General features: G+C 42.7%; 1 protein-coding gene across 5 annotated transcripts in view; it reads left to right on the forward strand.

The window, feature by feature from the left end:
- The window catches only part of CHN2 (chimerin 2), a 244,831-nt gene that overhangs the window by 124,603 nt on the left and 102,805 nt on the right, over window positions 1-17,423 (forward strand). For all 5 annotated transcript variants that reach the window (XM_016135958.2, XM_016135960.2, XM_036230432.1 and 2 more), the window contains 2 exons: window positions 5,168-5,206; window positions 14,549-14,604. In XM_016135958.2, the coding sequence (XP_015991444.1) occupies window positions 5,168-5,206; window positions 14,549-14,604 (95 nt within the window). The remainder of the gene's footprint in view (window positions 1-5,167; window positions 5,207-14,548; window positions 14,605-17,423) is intronic.

Genomic DNA, 17,423 nt, shown 5'->3' on the forward strand with positions numbered 1-17,423 from the left:
GAATAAAATGCCTAGGAATAAACCTAACCAAGGAAGTGAAAGACCAATACTCTGAAAGCTATAAGATAACGAAGAAAGAAATTGAAGAGGACACAAATAAATGGGAGGATATACCATGCTCATGGATAAGAAGGATTAATATTGTTAAAATAAACATACTGCTCAAAGTAATTTACAGATTCAATGCAATTCCTATCAAAACACCAATGTCATTCTTCTCAGAACTAGAACACATAATCCTAAAATTTATATGGAACCACAAAAGACCCCAAATAGACAAAGCAATCTTGAGAAAGAACAAAGTTGAAGGTATTACACTCCCTGGTCACAAATAACACTACAAAACTATAATAATAATTAAAATAGTATGGTACTGACACAAAAACAAACACATAGATCAATAGAACAGAATACAAACCCCAGAAATAAACTCTCCCTTTTATGGTCAACTAATCTATGACAAAGGAGGTAAAAATACACAGTGGAGTAACAACAGTCTCTTCAAGTGGTGTTTGGAAAACTAGACAGAGATGATGCAAAAAAATGAAAGTGGGCAATTCTCTTACACCGCGTGCAAAAATAAACTCACAATGAGTTAAAGGCCTGAAACCATAAAACTCTTAGAAGAAAACATAGAAAAGTAAACTATTTGATATCAGTCTAAGTAATATATTTTTGGATATGTCTCCTTGAGCGAGATAAACATAGTCAAAAATAAACACATGGGACTGCTTTAAACTAGTTAATATTTTTATTTTTAAAAATTTTTTAATTGCTCTCTCCTGTTTTATTTATTTATTTTTATTTTTCAATTAGAATCGACATTCAGTATTATTTTATTTTAGTTTTAGGTGTACAGCACAGTGGTGAGACATTTTTAGAAACTAATCCATATTTTTAAGCAATATATTTTCAACGCCTCTTTAACCTTTACAATTCATCGTTTCTTTCCAAAAAATGTATAAGTGTCTTCTGGGTTCCATGATAATTTTTCTCTTAGGATGTGTGTGGTAAATCTTCTGTTCTACTTCCTCTTCTTGCCTTCTGCGTTCTACCCATTTCTCTAAAATGTCTAACAAAACAATGCACTTTCCAAAAGCATCGTGTCTTGTGTTGTCAGTACATCGAGCGCTTTTCGTCTCCTGGATTTTAACTCTTAGATGGGGTTATAAGAACAGATAGAACACTGTCCTGCGACTTAACATGATGTCAATAGTCTACACTATTACTCTTCTGTCTTTTCTCTATTTTATTTTTTCTTTCGAGCTTCACAAAAATTGAATTAGCAAATCTGTCATGTAATTTTTTTTCTTGATTTCAGTATATGTAAATTAGGGTGGCCAGCTCGGCAAGGATGACTGATGTGTCGGAGGCCTGGGAGGCAGACCTCCCACTCGAATCCTGCCTCTGCCTCTCACTTGTTTTATGACCTTGAGAAAGCCACTTAATTGTCTGCATTTCATTTTCCTCATTTGCCAGATGAAAAAGGTGAGCTAAATGACCTAGAAAGCCTATTCTAGGTTAAAAAATAAAAGTGTCAGCTTATCTGAGAGTGAAGTAGATTTTCGAAAAATATCGTGTGAAATGGGGCCAATGTGTATGTTGGTAGGGCAGTGCTGGAGACAGCTAAAGATTCGTTTCAACATATTAAAAATATTCTGTGCTTCATCACGTGACTAAGGCCTCTTAGCAGGGTGTTTTAGTGGTTTGTGAAACGTGCCTCTAAGACCAAGGTAATTATGGTTGTTCCACTGAAGCATGACAAATGGCCTCTCGCTTTGAATTCTTTTATGGAAAAGGAAAACCTTCCATGACAACAGCCCTGGAACTTAATTACAGGCTCCAGATCTGGAGCAAGAATAGAGATAGTCATTGGCTACAGTCAGGGGACAGGAGACCAAGAGCATGAGCTCGCCTGGGAAGAAGGGGGACAGAGTGAGGTACCAATGGCAACATTTGAGGGGCTTCCCTGAGAGCTTGCTGCTTGTCAGGCGCTAGCCCAAGAACATTGCACACGTTATCTCATTTAATTCTCACGATAACCCTGAGAGACGGGTTAAGGGGTCGGTTCTTTTACTTTTTCTGTTTTATAAAGATGAGTATTGGGAGGCTCTTAAAGAGGCCTCCCAATACTACTGCCTGAATACTCAAGTTATTCAGGCAGTAGTTGTCAGAGGTAAGATCCGAACCCAGAGAGAGTATTCATTTATTGAATATATACTTTTTGACTGCCTGGAATGTGCCAGGTACCTTTCTTAGGGCTGATGATGCACAAGTGACCAAAACAGAATTCTTGTTTACATGGAATTTGACTAATAATGGGATGAGATAGGTAATAACAAGCCAACAAATCAATTAATAATTTTAGTTGGTCCTAATGCTATGACAGAGAGTGACTGGGGCTTGCGGAAGGCTACTTTACACGAGATTGGCAGGGAAGGCCCCCGGGAGGTGACATTTGAGCTGAGCCCTACATGTTGGAGAAAATCAGCCATGCAAAGGTCTGTTGGACAGCTTTTTACATGGAGGGTCCCCAAGAACAAAAGCTGGGGGCTTGGAAGAGCTGGTCTTGTTCTAGGAACAGAGAGAAAGCCAGTGTGGCTGGATGACAAGTGTAAAGGGGGAAATGTCGGCAGTGGAATCAAGAGGTGGGCAAAGACCAGATGACGCAGGGCCTCGTCGGCCACGGGACGACACGCATGCTTATTACAGATGCCGAGGGGTGACGCTGGCAGATTGCAAGCGAAGGCACGTTCTAGTCTCCAGTCTCTGTAGGCGGGTTTCTGCGCCTTCGTGTTATGTTGCCAATAAGGAGCAACCGGAAAGCGATAAGTCGTTTACCTGCAGTGCAACCTAAATGAAAGTTAGAAAGTTCGGAGCCAGAGTTTCAGGAGAAACAAAATTCTAGGTTTTTCACAGAATGACGAGACTGAAATTGACAATGACAGGTCATCTAATCTGAACTTCCCACTTTGGGTAAGGAAACCTCAGGAAATCCAAGTGGAGTGTTGGAACTGTATTTTAAAACCTGCCTAAAGGGGGCTACTACTTTTGGGGGGACCTTCCCTCAACATGCAGAAAGTTGCATGCTAGGTTATGACCATTTCCTGGTCAGGGGGTTGCGCTTACCTCATAGAATAAATCTCATGCAGAATAACAAGACATTACAGCTTTGGGTAGATGGCATCTCAGGAATTTGCATTTCTTTGCAATCTGATGTGTATGAGTATATGTCGGTCTTCATCTGCGAAAAATATTTTTGAAAGTGTTATCAACATTTTAAGATATAGGACCTGGCTTTTCTGGTGAGGTGGCATTGTATGGATGGTTCTAGAATTTTATTGTAAACTCAGCAACTTGATTTATTTTATTTGAATGCTTTTTATCAACAAACACTATGTGAACCCATTAAAACGGGTTTATGTCACATATAGGATGAAAATAATTGCTTGTTTAGGTTAAAAGCTCACTATTTAAGCTATTTTTCTCTTACTTTGACAAAGGTATTGAGTTTCACTTTGATTTAGCAAACTAAGTTTGAATAACAACCTAAACCATTATTAATGCACTGTATTTGTTTGTGTGTCTGTGTGGTTTGTTTGTGTGTCTGTGTGGTTGATTCTCCATAAGTAGTTTTCTGACAGTGTAGACCTAACAGTATAAATTTATTGGAATGAAACTACCTTGGGAGGCATTTATTTGTGATAAGTCTGTGCTAGGATGGGCCCTGGAGAGCAAGATATTAATTGTGAAAGAATATAATTTAAGCTACACATGTGTAATTGAGTAAGATTTGGGGACGGTCACCACTCTCAACTTCGGTTTTGTTTATAAATAACATTTGTTTCGCAGTGTTAAGGGTGGAAAATTTTCAAATGGCCAACTTCTGCTTCCATTGTTTAATGTTAAACAGGGTGTAGCTCTAGGAGATATTCTGTGCAAAGATATGCTAATGTTAAGGGTGTAGTTATCCTGTGTAAAGATATGTCTTGCTAGAGGGGGTTTTGGGGCTTTTTAAGCTATTCCTTCTAGAGGCTCAGGGCGGATTCTTGAGTGGGCAGAGTCACTCCCCAGCCGGCTAATATAATAAAGGCTCATAATTAATCTCAATTGGCTCCGTGGGTCTTAAATTTGATCGCACCATAACATCAGGAGGGGAAAAATTCTCAAACTATTTTGTGTGTGGGATTCGAAAAGTCCTATCACTTCACATGAAAGTAATGTGTGGCAGTCGCACAAGGACAGGGACAATATGAGCGTGGCCTTGTGATGCTGTGGCAGAAAAACAGAGCTTTCTACCTAAGGTGCCGAATTAGAGGACACTTAAGGTTCCCCCAGCTCAACATTCTGCGATGTGGGGAAAAGGATTTTTCCCTCTGGCTGTTTAAGCTAGAATGTGTTTTCCCAAGGCGTTAGCTACTAGCTCAGAAGGACTCCAAGAACTCTACGAGAATTATAAATTCAGCTGTCAGCGCTGGGCTTGTGGAGTTGACTGAACAAGCAGATTTTCCCCCATTGTCTGTTTGCTAGGTTGATGAATAAGAATTTCCTCCTCTCCATTTTATTGTAGCTCTTTTTCTCTGACACTTCTGATTGCCGAGAGGTTTTCTGGAAATTTTCTAAGTCACACAGTGGAGTAAATTCAAGGAGATAATGCGATTTCAATTGAATCATCAGTGTCTGCTGTCAGACCTAGTATTTTAGGAGTTGGTTGAGTTACACAGCTTCCCAGATTTAATATTACATACTTGCCACTTTGCATCTTGCCCTCAAGTCTTAATAAATGGGCTAAAGGTCTGATTGGAAACTGTGAGATAAATTATATGTTTATGATGCCAAGTTAAGTAAACACTGTTTGAAAGGATTACTTGAGGGTATAATCAAGTTAATTGCTTTAAAAATCTTTTTTGATTTACTGGACTCTATGAAAATGGTTAAGCAATTGGTTCTGTCATGGTAAGTGATCTGAAGAGAGTGGTGTTTGAGTCCACAAGGGTCGCCAGGCACATTTCCTCCCTCATGCCTGGAACTGTCCCATAAATGAGTAGCGAGGCCCCCTGAGGCCAGAACGCAAGTACTGCTGACAGACTGTTGTTCCTCCAGAGAAGACACGTGTTGACAGTTTGATGCTCAGGCTGACAGACTGATTTCTTTCTTTTTATTCTAGATGCTGAAGAATACCAGCCTCCAATATGGAAATCGTACTGTGAGTATCTGAAATGAGAATCTCGGAAGCCTTTAGCGAGCCTACCTTTTGAACAATTCTTACTGCTGGGTTAGTGCACACGAGTAGTCCCTTACCGCACGCTACTGAAAACCCAAATCTGTGTTTTTCCACCAAGATGAGATATTGGTCAGAGGTGGCTGAAAAAGTGCTCTCCCCCAACCAGGACCCCAAGAGCTGGCTGCCTGTGCCCTACTTCAGGAAAAAGAGATGCCTTTGATTTAGGGCTTTCTTTGTTTCCTTTCTTTCTTCTTGTCTCTCTCTCTCTCTCTCTCTCTCTCTCTCTCTCTCTCTCTCTCTTGCATAGTTGGTCAGCAAGGGTAAATGTGTTGACTTCCATGAATAGATTCTTGGCTCATCATCCTAAGGCTGTAATATCATATGACATTTACCACAAGGAAATTAATTACCAAATTGCAGAAAATAATGTGTAATGCTTGGTCACTAAGGGCGACTCTTTAGAAACAGAGATCATTATCTGATCATGGTCACCATTCGGCTCCCCTCTTGAGGGCGGACAGTTATTACCTCAGGCTCATTTTGTCTTTGCTCAGCATCCTCTACCTGAGGGAGGATGGAAACTCACTGTGCGGAGAGCCTGGGACACAGGGTCTTGTTTACGCTCTGCTCCTGGATGACAACAATGGAAATAATTAGTACTATCGTCATTGATGTTGCATTCTTTCTCCTGCCCTTTGAGACCTGCCCTGGGCCAGCTGCTTGCACTAGCAAGTTCTTGGACTCTCAAATTCTCACCACAGCCTTAAGCAATGGGTACCATTATTATCCCTATATCTTTCACATACAAAGAAACCACAGCTCAGGGAGATTCAGTAATGGGACAAAGGTTTTACAAAAAGCGTTGAGAGGGCATGTAGAGTGGAACCCAGGGGCAAGTCTGCCCCACAGCCTGCAAGTTTCTAAGGCTTCTTCCTTTCTATTTAAAACTGTATACGTAAGTACATAAATAACGATATACATATGCAGACATGCACACGCATATGCATATACCCATCCATGTATGTGTATATTTGTTACAAAAGCAATACGAAACCACGTAAAAGACAAACATTTCATGTCCCTGTTTGGGAGCCAAAAAAAAAAAACAATAATAGTAACAAACATTATAGAAAGACCTAAAGCTAAGAGTAAAAATTTAGCCATCATCTGCAAACCAGCCCCATATCCCGGTACGTGCCCAGGAGCTGACCCCCGTCCATGTTAGAAGGCATATCCCCCAAACGCTTAGGACACACGTGCCTAATCCTAAGGCGTGTTTTGCCCTCCTCGTTTCTCTTTGTAAAAATGGGTTTAGGCTCATCTCGGTGCCCTTCGACTTGCTTGTCTCACTTCGCGAATATCTTGTCTTTCTCCTTCCGCGTCAGCATGTGTAGGGCCATCGCCTTCTTCATTATGCGAGTCTGCTCTTCCATCTGTGAAATCAGAGGCCGCGCTGGGTCTCCGCGGGCCCTTGCCATTTTCCATTCTGCATTCTGATATTCTATTTTAAAAGCCAGCGCTAATGACTTAGTAATTGGATGTTTTTGTTTGTTTGTTTGCTAATGGAGTGTGAAGTGCTCTGACAGTAAATCAACGAAATATCTGTGGTGAGAGGTACTGGGCGTTCTATGGCTTGCTGTGCCTTGCACATAGCCTTGCATTCATTAACTACCCAATAAATATTTGTTGAGCGAATGTCACCTCAGAGAGCTTTACTGAAGCGAAAAGATGGCATTGGTTCAATTTTATTTCACCCTTTGCTAGGAGACCTTGGGCCACCCAATATCTCTTAAAAACACTTATATGTTCTAAGGAAGCTCGAAAAGGCATTAATAATTATGTTTTCACGATATCGATTTTACCTTAGTGTATGGGTTTTAAGTTTAATTTTTGGATCTAACCAAGCTGTGTTTTTTTTTTTTAATTTGCTCTAGACTCATAAAACTTCAGATGCAGAAGGGATAGTTGAGGTCATTTACTATAATCCTGATGACATATATGCAGTTCCTCTTTCTTACACTCAACTAATTACTAGTCATCCAGACTCTATTCGAGGGTCTCTAGTGACATGGCATTCCAAAACTGAAGGGAGCATGCGGTCACTGGTGCCATCCCCAACACCAAAAACACATTGCCCGAAGGTCTACAGAGCATCACTAAGAAAGAACTCTCTTTTTTCATTGTTCTGATCCATGAATTGTTTGAGTTTGGGTGTTGGACCACTTGTAAACTCGCCTGACAATATTATTCCCAAGCTCATGCTACTCTATCTTATTCCCAAGATTATCATCCACTTATTTGGTCTTTCAGCAAACATACAGTGAACACCTTCTGAACGTCAGAGGATGGGTATTAGGAATCGACAATGAATAAAATATGGTCCATACTTTCCTCCAATTTACAGTCTGGTAAGGGAGACTGATGTAAATTACTTAACTTAAAATGCAGATGGATTCTAGTAATAATATACTACTCCTTCACCTCCTGGGATTACAGAAGACTTTCTAGAAGAGGTTAAATTTGTGTGTGAGTCTTGAAGGATAAGTGGGAGAAGGAATCTGAGGCTCTTGCAGAACTTCACGAGATACTTTTGAAACTTCATATATACTAAACCTATAGCCTTTTCCTGACCCAGGAGTCTAATAAACCTATCAGAATATGAAATCCTTTTTTTCTTTTTCAAACTTGCTAGTAAACCTATTCTGAACTTCAGGAATTCCCATGCTATCCTCTTGGAAATGCTCGTAAACCATCCTTTGAGAGATTGATTTTAAATAGTGATGTCAAACTCATCAGCATATCATTAGTGGACTTTGTATTTTTACATCACACGCTTATTTTTTTAACCAACGATTATTTGGTACTTTGAAATCTCTCATATATTACTGCATGCAATGCATTTTTGCCATTTTATGGGACCTGGTTTAAAAACTGATGATTTGCAGTGATTGCGGAAGTTCGTAGGTATGTCTTTACTCTCCTCCATCATCTGTTGTTTGCCGTACTCTGACCTACGTCAGATTCTTGTTATGAAGCATTAGTCTCAATTATGATATTTTTTTCAAAAGAAAATTTGTCTACTCCATAACGATCCACTTTAAGAAGCTGTTTCTAAGTTTTAATGCGAATTGCGATGTTCTTGGTTGCAAATAACAGAATATTCCGCTTACTCACCTTGATTGATGTAAGCAGAAAGTCCAGGCAAACCGACTTCAGACAGACCTTGTTCCAGCCACTCAGATGACATTACCGGAACCCAGTGTGTCTCTTCCTCTATTGGCTGGACCTTCCTAGGGTTGGCTCCACTATGAATAGGCTCTTCCTTTGTGATCCCTAGATCACACACCAGGGCTGCCACTCTCTTACTGAAGAGTAGCAGGCAAAGTTTTAGAATCAAGTCTCAGCCCTGACTGACTTGAGTCACCAAGCCTGGCTTCTATCACTGCAGTCAGAGCTGGGATATGTTATCTGCCCTAAAACCAGTCAAACTCAGGGAGAGATCGATTCTAGATGATCCACATGGCTGGAAAATGTGGAGTAGTGTTAGAACAGGAGAGATAGAAATGGATGCTGGGAAGGCAACCATAAATGTCTGACTTAGAAATCTAGATGAGTAAGGAACCTTAGAAATCAGCTCTCTCAATATTTTATATAGAGTAAATTGTTCATTCATTCATTCATTCATTCATCCATTCATCCATTCAACAAATGCATTAAGTCTTTGCCTTAAGCCAGGCGCTGGACTTGAAGCTCTGGGACCACAAGGATGGATAAAGACTGGATCTTGATTCGAAGAACCAGGATGTCCCATGATGCCCCTTCAGTCCCCCCTCCCTGTCTTAGAAGCTAATGCTGTCACTTACTGGGCTGTCTCCATAAGAATAATCTTGTCCCCAAGTATCATGTATCTGCAGCTAGCCCTTAGTACTTAAGACCAAACCCCAAAACATTAATGAAGTCACTGAGAAAGATTTGGTTTCAGTTCTCTAAAAGAAAAACTATTTTCAAGTGTACTTAAAAAAAAAAAAAAAGCCACATTCTAAACTTTAAGCCAGAAATGTATCAACTCTATGCCTTAATCAGACCAGTTCGAAAGCCAACGCCGTGGGTAGACTTTGAAAGATTTTATTTTTTCAGAGGCTAACTGCCAATTAAGTGGCAAATGAGGCACCCAACAGCCCTCCCAGGACATTTTCCTGGGCAGCAGGTCATGCAGTCGTAGCTTGTGCCTGGGTTTTAAAGAGGAGCTTGGAACCTCAAAACCCTGATCCACAGAGGCCCTGCATCAGAACCACCCCAGGAAGATGTAACATCTATTCCTCAGCCCTGCCTTAGATGTCTGAATCAGAAGAGTGAAGGGATCTGCAATGCGTCACACCCCACATGTGTTCATCAGGCACGCTGACACCTGAGACTCCCTGGTTCCAGTCCCCACAGCCTTCTCCTCAGGATTTTTGGTGCCCCCAGACAAGAGAAGAGCCCCATCCTCATTAAGCCTGGACGTCATGTTAGCCAGGCAGGACCCTCACGCAGCAGGTCGAGGTGAGGTGGGGTTGAGCCGAGAAGGCATCTGAGGCACCGACCGTCTCTCACTCATACCATGAGCTTTTTTTCCCATGAAACCTGGGAAGGCTCAAGCAGAGGGCAGGGCGGTACCGGTTCAGTGTCATGGACAAGGGACTGGGTTCGGCCCCTGGGTCTGTGTGGTCTCTTTAGAGATAAGTGGCTGTTAGGGGACATGCCTGCAGGATCTCTTAGGAGTCGATGGGTCTGGACTGGGCTTCAGCATCACCTAGGCCACAGGCTTTCACTAGGCATCCGCGGGGGCTGATTCTGTGGCCAGGAGAAGGTGGCCAAGTTTTCTCATTGAAGAAAAAGTAAAACATTCTCTCAGTGAGCTCTGGATTTCTCAGTCAGCTTCCGGTGTCTTCAGGAGGGCCCTTTCTCATCTCCATGTTCCCTGGTCACTACCCCCACCTCCACTCCTGCCAAAAGGTTTATTTTAGCACTAAGAATTCTCTCATACGCTGTAGAGTAGGGGTCCCCAACCCCTGGACCACAGACCAAGTACCAGTCCAGGGCCTGTTAGGAACCAGTCATCTGTATCTGCAGCCGCTCCCCAGCGCCAGCATCACCGCCTCAGCTCCACCTCAGATCCTCAGGCATTGGATTCTCATAGGAGCACTGATCTCTGATGCCAAAAATGTTGGGGAGTAGGCCCAAGGCTGGGGAGTACCTGGAACATATTTGCAGGATTACTGTAGAAGCAAACTTTATTATGTCTAGCCTCTTAGCCCCCAGAATCACCCAAGAAGTGACATACATTATTGCATTTTGCTTGTAAAATGTGTTTGTTGAACAAAGAAAATGAAAGAAATGACACGATTATGTGACATGTTTCTGTTATATTAAATGTACCTTGGAGGCTTTCTCCATGGATGTTTGTTTTGTTACAGCTCACCTCTGAAAATGAGGTACTGGGGCCCCCACTCGAAGCTAAGATAATAGGGTTTAGGGCCCCATTTCTATATGGCGACCACGCCACTGGCTGCCATCTCATTTATTTTTATAGAGACACATAATCCGGATGCCAAATGGGCTTTTGCCTATTTGCCGATTTCTGTCATTTGGAACAGCACCAAACAGATCTTGTGGAATCTGAGATTTGCTCAGCAGGAAATAGTAGGTGACTAATGACGTGTGCTGGCCAGGGACCCAGGAGGAGAGGAGAGGTGTCCCTGGCCTGAAGAGTCTGTGAGGAACCCCTCGAAATCTCCCCTGGCTCGTACTGACCCCGGTTCGAAACTGGCGAACTACAGCATTTCTCTTTACTGAACCTCAGGGGACCCCTAGAGGGTACAGCTGTGGGCTTCAGCCTGGGGACACAGGAGAAGAACTGTCCAGAATGTTTCTTCGTCCTCTGTGATCGTTAATGGCATCTCGGTCTCCTGGTCATTTGAGGTCCTTCTCTTCACTCGATGTGTGACAAAGTCGCTGCCCTCCACGAGTTGTCACTAAAGTCTTCCTCTGCACCCCCACCAGTGTTCTCGTAACTCGCACTGTCGCCATCTCCTTCACCCAAGGTCCCCATTCTGATCCCTCCTTCCACGAGGCAAAGGGCCATGGCCCCTTCCCCCGACTCCTGGCCATGCATTGGAATCTTCCGGGGAGCTTTGAAAAGAACATGTCGGGGCCCCTTGCCAGACTAGCAGAGTGAGCATCACCAGGGACGATGGGGTCTGGGAATCTGTATTTTTATAACGGCTCCTCGGGGATTCTAATGCAAGCAGCCCACATGGGAACCTCCTCGCCATCTGCGTTAGGGAACTGCTGGTGAGGCTGGAAGATACAGACCTTGGGATCTGGAAACCAGCCTTTACACCTTGATTTTATCGCATCGTCTGTGTGACCTTGAGCTCCTTCAAAGCTTGGCGTCTCCACTACTTTATCAGGGAGAGGGACGTAACAGTGACCATGAAAGTTCGTTGGGAAAATTAAATGAGAAGATGTAGATAAGGTGTCCAGAAAATGGCAGCTTCTCTTATTCTGAATAGCCTTGTCTTTATTATCATTATTCTGAAACAGACCAGATCATATCGCCCCCCCTCAAAACATGTCACCGCCTCCCCATTGCAGACAGAAGAACATCCATGCTCCTTAGCATGACCTTCGAGGTTCATTTCCATGTGGCCTCCTCCCCCATCCGCAGGAGACACACCGGACGTTCACCGGTAACATCATTCCCTTTTCCTTCCGGGGCTCTTGCCTCCACCTGTGGCCCCTCTCTCTTCTCTGCATAGCGAGCTCCACGCCTCTCCCCGCTGGAAGCCATCCTGAACACCTGAGTGAAAAGAACTGCTCCCTCCTCTGCCCCTCATTAAAGTGCTTGGCCCACCCTTGTGGGTGGTATTTTTTCACATACACCTCCCTCACTGGATCAGAGTTTTCTTAAGGTCACAGATCGTGGCCCATTCGTTCACCAAAAGTGCATTAAGCACTTCCTATGTGCCAAGCACTGTTCTAGGTGCTGGAGCTACCACGGTGGGCAGACAAGGTCACTGCCCTCCATGAGTTGTCACTAAAGTCAAGGGAGACAATACACGAAAGTGTGTGGATGGTGAGGAGTCCTCTGAAGAAGCATAAAATGGTGTAAGGGATGAGAGCGATGGGGTGGCCTTCTATCCCAAGTCGGGCAAGTCAGGGAAGACCTGAATGAGGGGAGAGAGGGAGTCGCCCGCAGGTAGGGGGATGTCACACGTGCAAAGGCCCTGAGGCATAAGAAAATAGACCAGGGCTCTGGATCAAAATGATACATAATAACTGAGTACACTTCTCTGAACTTGTTTTCTTATCTAAAAAAAAAAAAAAAATGAGAATGAGAATGATACAACATTCTTTTTTTCTGAGTTCTCCGCAAGATTCAATAAAACATTGCTCCTAGCGCATAGCACACACTCAACGTGCTGGTTTCTTTCTCTTTTTCCTTCCTTTCCATTCATCCTCAGAAAATTCCACATAATGCTGACTAGGGTATCTGCAGCAGATGTTCAAATATTTTCTGATATGAATTGCGAAGGCACGCTTAGCTAAAAATGCTTCTCTCTTGTACGAGATGCACTTCCTCTGTCACCTCCAAGGGAACCATGAAGAATGGCGTTCACAAAGCCGGTCCAGCCACGCCCTCCGCATGTAGCTGTTGGCTTCAAGAGACACTGATAGCGAGAAGAGAAGAGGAGACAGTGTTCTCTGGATGTGGGTTCTGCAATTCCCCTTAGCGCCAAAGCTCTAGGATTCTAGGAATCGGCCCCTCTGGTTCCCGTCACCCTCATTAACAACTACACACCCTGCTGTCGAGGCTGATTCATGAAGCCTAAAGGAGCCTCTCATCGTTTAAGGAGAGTGTGGGCCCTATGGGATGGTCAGGGGAATGTCCACAGTTACTTCTCTATATTTGGCCAGTTCTTCCCACGTTTCCTTGTTGATAAAAACAAACAAAATAAATAAGTAAATAAAACCTTCTCTATCTACCATTCATGGGTGTAGTTCTCGTTCGGTCACCTAAGCATCCTCATTAGTACAGGCAACCTAAGCTCAGAAATGTGGTACATTAAAGCATCTGTAAGAGAGTTAGATAGGTTCTTCTCTGTGCTAGAGCTGGGCAGTCTACACTTAATTAGGTACGAAAAGAACCACACTGAGCCGAAGGCATAGGGTGGAGGGAGCCGCAATTATGAAACATATCCGATCATTTCCATCATTTCCATCATCGTTTCCATATAACCATCTGCACTTCAATTAAAATTTCTTCTTTTATTTTTAGACCTAAGGATAACTCAGAAGATTCTCCTTATCTTATTACATCATCTGTACTTTATACAATCAAGTTTTTCACTTTCCATAGATTTATTCCATCTAAGATGAATTCTTTCCTCTCAAGACTCTGAAGATAACGACAGCTCGGCTTGTTTTCGGCTTCTGTTTCCGTGGGAGTAGAATCCACGGGGACCCACAAAGGGGCGTGTCTTCCAAGAGGAGTAACCAGACTAGCTGAGCAGCAGAAAATCAGTCATAATGTGAAAAAAAAAAAAAAATCACAAATAATAGTCTGAGTAATGATATTTTTGTATAGAATCGCCTGCTTTTTTCTCCATGCCCGAGCCCGAAGGCCAGTTTTTAAAACGGGATGTAAGAGAGTTATTATTTCAGATACGAAGGAGCCCAAGAAAAAGGAATGACAACGTGTGAGGAGCAGTCAAACAGTTGCGAAGCCACGGTGACAGGGCAGAAATGGGACACGTGAAGGGAGCCGTGGCTTGGGTTCCATCCGCTCGCAGACTCAGTTGTGTCTTTGTACGTAACTGTAACGTTTCAGAAAATGACACTCCTGTTCTAATAATGCCTGTCTTTCCCAGCTATGTCAGGAGCCATCCGCATTTAAATTCAGGAACCCTATTAGTACATGATCTTACTGCTTAGGTCTTTCCAAGTAGAATTTCATCTTTAAAATAAATAGGAGAATTTTAGTCCTTATCTAGTCTTCCAAGAAAGCCATAAAGCGAACAATGCCAGTAATGATTACGGAAGTAAATTGGCCTTATAAGAATAAAAAAAAAATCAATTTTGCCAGTTTACATTCACAGTGACTAATTTCCATATAAATGATCTGACTTTATGTGGTCTAAAAACGGCCCGTATCCTTTTTCTTGGTTCGAAACACTTGCCTTTTTTGAGGTGTGCTCAGGCGGAACTCTGTGAAGGCATGAGGCAGGTTGACATGTGTTACTGTGGTCTAATTATAATTATCTTTTGTTTTGTTTCTGGCAGTGTACCAGTTACAGCAAGAGGCTCCTCGCCCCAAGAGGATTATTTGTCCTGGGGAGGTCAGTACTCAGCTCTTTGCAATGCACCTTGTTAAATGTGATGAGTTGTCAGCACGGGGCTGACTCAGGAGGGATGGCAGGTTTCCTGGGAGCTGGTTTCTAGTAACACTTGTTAGAATGTCACCAAATTTAACATCTTAACCTATATTTTGAAGACAGGTTTTATTTTAAAAATACTAACAGACTTGGAATCAAATGTCTCATGTTTTTAACGATTGCACTGGCGAAGTAAGTAAGTACACTTTGTAAACCCCCCAAAACATGGGTTTTTTTTATTGTTTTCCTTGTTCCTGCCGATTTGATTTGTTTATCATTTTTTTAATTATAGAATGCTCCAACAGAGAAAAGATAGAGAACAAGAGATATCTAGATACCCTCAGCACCCATATTTAGCAAACCTTTATACTTGGTCATATTGACTTGACATTTTAAGTCTACGAGAAAAGTGACTGCGGTTTTATTCTTGGAGATAAGCTGGAACAATATATCAACTAATAAAAACGCTGACCAGCCCACAAACTTTCCCTAGCCCTCCTTCACTAATCAGTTCCTTATTGTCTGAGATGCCAGCAAGATTTGAAAGGCAAAACTAAGGCTCTATTTTCTATTTTTATACTGACCAGTTTTTTTAACAGCCAAATTAATATTCTTCAAACAAAAGTCGTTGATCCTTGCTTATTTTTGTTATTATGACTTTGATTAAATACAGAGTAGCAGATGTCTTTTAAAAGGTCACATGTGCTTTTATCAGGAGAAAGTCTCCAGTTCCAACACTCTTGAGATTCATTCTTGAACATCGATACTTTGCGCCAGACTGACTAGGTCCGGTTTTGAACCTGTCTCAGACTTGGGGACCCACACCCCAAGCCAACTTAGTGCTGTTTAATAACTGTTTCTACATAAAATTTTACTTCTGTTGAAGGGCATTGAAATTCATCGAGTAATCTGAATGTTAATACAGAATCGACATTCTCATGCTAAGAATATGGCGTAAGAGGAGCAAGTATCTAATCCTTAAGGAAAAATCCAGAATGAAGTTACACACTTCTTTGGTAGTCCGATCTTGTCCTGTTACTGACCCTGCTGACTGGTGTCCTTTGGTTATCTAATAATATCCAAATAAGAGAAGACTAGGATACAATTTTAATAAAATGCTTTAAATAGAGTGTTTTTGGTAAGAATTAAGAATGGGTTGTTAAAAGTTCCTTCGTTCCTATTTTACATTTAGTATGTCTCCATCAGAAAAAAACATAGCTATGTGTATAGGGAGCTAGAGGACTTTAACGGTCTTCATGAAAAGAATGTTTGTGAGATTAGAATGCAGCTATGGACTCTTCCTAGGAGTATTAGCAAAAAAGTCTCCAGCCAAGGTTGAGCACCAGAAACCCAAGGGTATAGTAAATATTCATGTGTTTGTTTATTCAGCAAATGTGTATGGAGAGCCTACTGTATTCTGACTTTGATCTAAGTGCTGAGGATATAGCAAAGAACCTATCGATACTTTGAGTGTCATTAAAAGAGAACAAAGTCATGATGCATGTAATGAAAGATATATTTAAGATTTTACCTGCGTGTGTGTGTGTGTGTCTGTGTGAGAGAGAGAGAGAGAGAGAGAGAGAGAGAGAGAGAGAGATGGACAGACAGACTTCTTGTTTCTCAGAATCCTTGCAACCATGTCAGTCGTCCTTATAAGCCAGGTGGAATTTTAGCAGCAGAAATTGGTGAATTCGGATTAGATGCGTAGATGCTCTTTCTAGGGTCCGGCTGGAACTCTTCAGACATCCGGCAGCCTGAGGGTCCACCACATCGCTCTTTAACGTGGCACTTGTGTTGAAAGGAAATGCTACAGATGCCTTAGCAAACCAGGGCTGGCCACAGCCACCACCATCTGCTGAGACTAAGGGACACGATACCCGTGCAGCTTTTTTTCTCTCATCTGTCTTTTAAATCTCGCTTTTTCACCTTTTGACCTTTTATCAATTTGATTCATTAATAAGTTCTGCTGGGTGGATGGTGGATTCATAGGTAGCTTGCCTCTAGAAATTCCATATCCCATTCCTGCCGTGAAACCTACCCTGAAATGGATGTTCCTCAGCTCCATTTCCTCAGCAGGCAGCGTGGGGCCCATCCAGCCAGACAGGTGTCAGCGATAAAGGGTCGGGCGTGCTAGAAAGACAGGTGCTGCTGATGAGTGCCAGCAGGAGTGGCTTCAGTTCCCTTTGTCCTCCCTTGTGGCATTAACTGCAAATGACTCCTGCCCAGTTGGCTTGGCCTCCCAGGACGCGGCCTCCTAGTGAAGGCGCGCCCTCCTCCTGGCCGTGGGCGAAACCGCTGCTCCTGCAGTGGATCGTGTTTGTGCAAATGTCTGTCTGCCTCGTAGCGCACCTGCATGCTCAGGGGACGTGCCTAACGAAGACAGAAAGCCTTTTGGTGAGTTTGGCCAGGGAGAGTGAAGCTTTATTAACGCATTTACATAAAGCCATAAAGGCGATTTCTTTTGAACAATGAGTTATGATTTTTTCCCTATGTCTTTGCCATCTCACCCTTCGGCTAGCTGTTAGGAGTCCACGTTTTTCTTTTACACGCAGTCCTCCCGACACCCTTCTTTGTCTTCAGCATCTCTCCTCTAAGCCACCTTGTCTCTGGCCAGCCTGCCCAACGGTCTTGCTCCAACGTACTCAATCTCTTTGTTTCTCTGATGACTAATAACCTCCCAGACGATGGGCTGTTCTGGTTAGGGTCCTCTCATTGAATGTGGCAAACACCCACCTTGGAGCACTGAGTGAGCCTGCAGTCACAGAGATATGGAACGCTGTCGC

This window comes from Rousettus aegyptiacus, unplaced genomic scaffold (assembly GCF_014176215.1).
Source record: "Rousettus aegyptiacus isolate mRouAeg1 unplaced genomic scaffold, mRouAeg1.p scaffold_m13_p_13, whole genome shotgun sequence".
Lineage (NCBI taxonomy): Eukaryota > Metazoa > Chordata > Mammalia > Chiroptera > Pteropodidae > Rousettus > Rousettus aegyptiacus.